This window comes from Mandrillus leucophaeus, unplaced genomic scaffold (assembly GCF_000951045.1).
Source record: "Mandrillus leucophaeus isolate KB7577 unplaced genomic scaffold, Mleu.le_1.0 Scaffold603, whole genome shotgun sequence".
Lineage (NCBI taxonomy): Eukaryota > Metazoa > Chordata > Mammalia > Primates > Cercopithecidae > Mandrillus > Mandrillus leucophaeus.
In genome coordinates, this window is record NW_012106509.1 from 285,500 (window position 1) to 290,462 (window position 4,963).

Sequence of the window (4,963 nt, forward strand, 5' to 3'; positions counted from 1 at the left end):
GTCACAGCATAACAGACGGTTGCAAGTGCTTTACTGAGCAGGGGTCACGTTTGCAGCAACTCTGATAGGCTCACACAATGGCCTCCGTTTTAGGGCCCCTCCCTGGAGGCCCACTGATCAGCTGAAAAGGGAACACAATGTTGAACCACTAAACCACCCCGGTGATGGATTAGTTTGGATTCAGGAAAGCGTGATTATTCTTGAAAATAAACGAAGCTGAATAGACATGCTGACCTCATTCAGCTGATGAGAGGCAGGGAAAGCTGGCTTCCAGGCCTGCCAGCCCACAGAGGGCTCAGTCCTATTGGTCCACTTTAATTCATTTCATCGGGCTAGTGTTGACCATACTCACTATGGATAAAGATGTTGCCTGATGAAGCCCAGACGTGAGCTTCACCAGACTCTGTAGCTCAGAGTCAGAAACACTCATGGAAAACTAGGTCATGGATATTCTAATTTTGGTCTTCAGGGAGGCTGCTGACCTAATGCGAGTTGCTGAGTTAGACCCTGTTTGAAAAGGAAAATGTGAAAAACAGGAAGGCACTTAGGTCTCGTTATCTATAGAACAAATATTCAGGCACAGAAAATATCATAGGTTAAAATTTCAAGAAGAGTAAGGCATTAGTTGGATCATGAGAAAGCAGAAGATTATGCTGGATTATGGAAGGAATGGCAGTAATCCACTAACTCCTTAAACGATGGGAAAAGAGTTTGCTGAAAATCTGCCCACATACTTGTACACTCCATGGCATACCCTGGAATTCTTCCCTTAACATAAAATGACCAACATTTTAGAGTAGGCAGTTGAGGTTGTTGGTTCTTTTTTTTTTTCTCCTCAGTTCTTCATATTTCTCTCAAATTACCTTTCAACAATATGTTCATATCTCAGCCAATAAAGCGATGGTTGATCCACATGCAAATAAAAAGGTAAGGAAAAAAATTTAAATGGGTTTTAAAAATTCAGACTGCCAAAAATAGATGAAATAGCTCAGAAGAGACATAATACTTATGAAAACTGAGAAAGTGATCTTTTTGTTCTCAACCAAGACAATTCATTCATAAATTGTTGCTGTATTAGCAAGTTGAAACTTGAAATTGGCACCAGGAAAATTAAAAGGAAAAAAAATCAGGTATACTTCTATCCTTGAAATGTCATTTATATTTCTTTCTGCAAGTTGATGCGGACATTGCTGAATATTTTCCCAACAGCTTCAAAGAGTGGGTCACAGACGGTGTGGACGTAGATGGAATAGACACGGCTGATGCACTGAATCTCAATCAGGAAGCTCTTAATGCATGGTACAACTGCCCAGATGTGCAGGAAAGAGAGAATGGCGAAGTAAATGCCCCAGATGAGCGCCATTGGGATGCCAAAGAGGGCAGACAGCAAGCGGTAAAACCAGTATTTCGTCACAGTGAAGGTGGTGAAGCTGGCCTTCCAAATGCCATCGAAACTGTGTGTCCCTTCTGGTTCTGCAATCACATCTTCAAAGTCAATCTAAAAGGAAGAAGTGACAGAACATGAGCACGGAATAGAAGAAAAGAGAAAAAACCCACTATTCAGTATCCATAGACATATACTGTATTAGCATTTATGAGTTTGTTCTTTGTGAGATGCTTAAAGGCAACCAGCAGCATCAGCATCACTTGGAACTTGGAAACACAGATTTTTTCATTTTTATTTTTTTGAGACAAGGTCTTGCTCTGTCACCCAGGCTGGAGTGCAGTGGCATGACCATGGCTCACTGCAGCTTCGACTTCCCAGGCTCAAGCAATCTGCCTACCTCAGCCTCTTAAGTAGCTGGGACCACAGGTGCATGCCACCACACTGGGCTAATCCTTTTTTTTTTTTTTCTTTCCAATTTTTGTTTTAAGAGACGGGGTCTCACTATTTTGCCCAGGCTGGTCTTGAACTCCTGAGATCAAGGAATCCACCCACCTTGGCCTTCCGAGGAATTGGTATAATAGGATGAGCCACTAAGCTGACCTGAAGCACAGATATTTGGGTTCCCCTTGGACCTTATTTTCTCTCAAGGGTGGAACCCAGGAGATTTTTTTAACATGTTCTCTAGGTGTGTCTCTACCACACAAAAGGTTGAGAACTGCAGCTCTAGAGAAAACCAAATGGATGTGATTAAATTTCTTGACTTAAAGTAAAACCCCCAAACATGGATAAGGATACAAGGCACTCAGTACAATGTAATGAACATGACATAATTTAACAGCCTTTGAAGACAACTACACATGCAATGTTAAGGGGCAGTTAGTTCATAATTGGTTAATAATTCTTCAAATGTCCAGTTAGCATAATTACTTCAGGAAATTAGATCATGGTGAGCTGGGAGGCATCAAGAAGTCTTCATGAGGGGGGAGATTTGAGCAGGGCTTGGGCAATTGGGTATGATTTGGAGAGGAAGAAGAAAGGGACCTTGGAAATGTGTCAAAGCCCCAGGAACAAGCAAGGGTGTCACAGCGAGTGTCTCAGGCAGAGTAGACCTGTGTCACCAAGTCTGGAAAGATGGGTTGAGACAGACTGAATATTATTTTACAGACAGTGGGGTCTATGGAAGATGTGGGAGCAGGGGAGTGTAGCCACAATCGATACACTAGTTTATCAAGATGAGTTTGACAACCGTATGCACGGTGGGAGAAGGAGGAAAGAGACTCAAGGCAGGGAGACTGTTGTTGTCACTCAAGTTTGAAGAGCCAAGACTGGAAAGGTGGTCATAAAAAAAAAAGAAAAGAAAAGAAGTTTCCAGAGATGCTAAGGGAAGAATCCACAAGACTTGGTTAGCTCAAGGGTGGGGATGAAAGGAGCTGGAATGCAAATTTGGCCCCTTTGCCAATAGCTCTCCCAAGTACACGTTCACCCAAACAATTAATTACAGGAAGTTTTATCCCTCTGTAAAGGTTTATATAAACTACACTGAAGCATAGGATTAAAAACAGAATTACCAACAGAAAGGTAGGACAGAGCCAGTGCAACTGCTTGGCAGTGACAGCTATAGGAAAGGATTTAATGCAGTTTGAAATCCAAACAAGTGGATGACTGCCAGCAGTGACAGGCAGGCTCAGGATTAGGGAATAAAGACTGCCATGACTCCACGGAGCTGCTCAGTGCCAAAAAGCCACCTTTGATTCAACAAAATAAAATGTCTTCTGGAAAAAGTACATGATGCTTACCAATTTTTAAAGTTTACTTTGTAGAACATTCTGTTTCTTGACTTATTGTCCAATGTTCTAATAATGTAATGTGAAAAAAACGGTATGGCCACAATTATGTAAGTGAGCTTAAGTAGATTTATTGTCACTCATTTTTTCTTCACCCATTTGGATCTAGACACAGGGTAAACATTTACTTGTGTGTTTTAAAAGGTGGCAAATCAGGTCAATACTTTTATGAAGTTTCTGTGCAAATTATTTGTCTATTATGGGTTTGTGTTCTGACACTGCATTCTTCCCAAAACTATCAAAAATAAGGGGCTGTGGTTTCCCTGCATTTAACCGCAAGACACCTAAAGAATTTTATTTTTTAAAGATGTCTTTGTTTTGTAAGAGGATTTGAAGGCAGAATTAAAATAGTACAGCAGGTGTTCTTAATCTGGGGTCAAAAGATGGGCAATGGTCACCCATGACTGCCCTGAGATGGGTACACACATTTTGACTGTATAATGGGAAATGATCCATCACTTTTTTTAAAAATAGTCTGTTACCAAAGAAGGTCAGGAAGCAATTTACTGGGAGCAGAGGATTCCTACCTCTTTACAGAGCAGACCCGAAGCAGGTCTGCCTTGAGATCCTTTTCCTAGGAGGGGAAGAGTTGTGAACAGTTGTTGACTGGTTATTATGATCAGACACCGCTCTCATTTAACTGACAACAACTCTGTAATATAATATTCTCACTTTATAGAAAAAATGTGAGGTTCAGAAATGCTAATGAGTTGTCCAGGTAAATGAGAGGTAGATTTGAGGTTTAAATCTGGCCTGAAAGTTATCAACTTTCTTCAACATTGCACCACTTTACAAAAATGTTTTTCAAATTTTCTCTAAGGTGAGTATGCTATTTCATAATTAAAAGGCACATTAATAAAAATGAGTTAGCCAAATTTAACCCTCTGGTAACTGCAACAATTCTCACGGCATGTTCTTTGAGGACAGTGTTACGCCATATATACAATTGGTCTTTAGTGAAGATATTTATAAACATGAGTATGTAAGATTTCTTAATAATAATTCTATTTTTCTAAGCATAAATTCAAATTATTTTTCAATGAATACATTAGAGATTCTTATACTTTCTTTTAAGTTTCTTACAAAATTTCTGATGCCTGTATTTTCAGTGAAACTGCATTTTCAGAAACTGCTAGTGAGCATGATTTATCCTCAAATGTCCAAGTGAATTTAGAGCAGGTCTCCAGTGGTGGAAAGTAACATGACAAAAATAACATGTTATATAAATATATTCAGTTAGTTATTGCTCCTTAGTCTTGAATATTTAAGGCAGTTTAAAAGAAAACTAAAATTACAGCCAATTAGGTGCAGCTGAGAAAGAAAGCAAGGCCAGTTAAAGGAACAATAGAGTCAGAAATAAAGCTTAGTTTCTTTTTACCTCCATTTACACAGCAGTAATTAGTTTTAGAGCAGTACATGAGATAATTTATATAAAGTACTTAGTATGGGTGCAGAGCATAGCAATATGATTAGTAAATGTCCAATAGATAGTAGCATTTAAAAAAATTTCTTGCTTTTGGTGACTAGGCCGGCCTGCCTGCCTTCCTTCCTTCCTTCCTTCCTTCCTTCCTTCCTTCTCTCTCTCTCTTACTTTCTCTTTCTTTCTTTCCTCTCTTTCTCTCTCTTTCTCCTTTCCTTCCCTCTCTCCTTCCTTTCTTTTCTTTTCTTTTTTCTTTTCTCTCCCTTTCTTTCTTTCTTTCTCTTTCTTTCTTTCTTTCTTTCTTTCTTTCTT

The 4,963-nt window shown here is 39.4% G+C and overlaps 1 protein-coding gene across 5 annotated transcripts in view; it reads right to left on the reverse strand.

The window, feature by feature from the left end:
• Positions 1–831: 831 nt before the first annotated feature.
• The window catches only part of CAV1 (caveolin 1, caveolae protein, 22kDa), a 34,635-nt gene continuing 30,503 nt past the window's right edge, over positions 832–4,963 (reverse strand). For all 5 annotated transcript variants that reach the window (XM_011999834.1, XM_011999835.1, XM_011999833.1 and 2 more), the window contains exon 3: positions 832–1,498. In XM_011999834.1, coding sequence (XP_011855224.1) covers positions 1,157–1,498 — 342 coding nt within the window. In that variant the 3' untranslated portion in view covers positions 832–1,156. The remainder of the gene's footprint in view (positions 1,499–4,963) is intronic.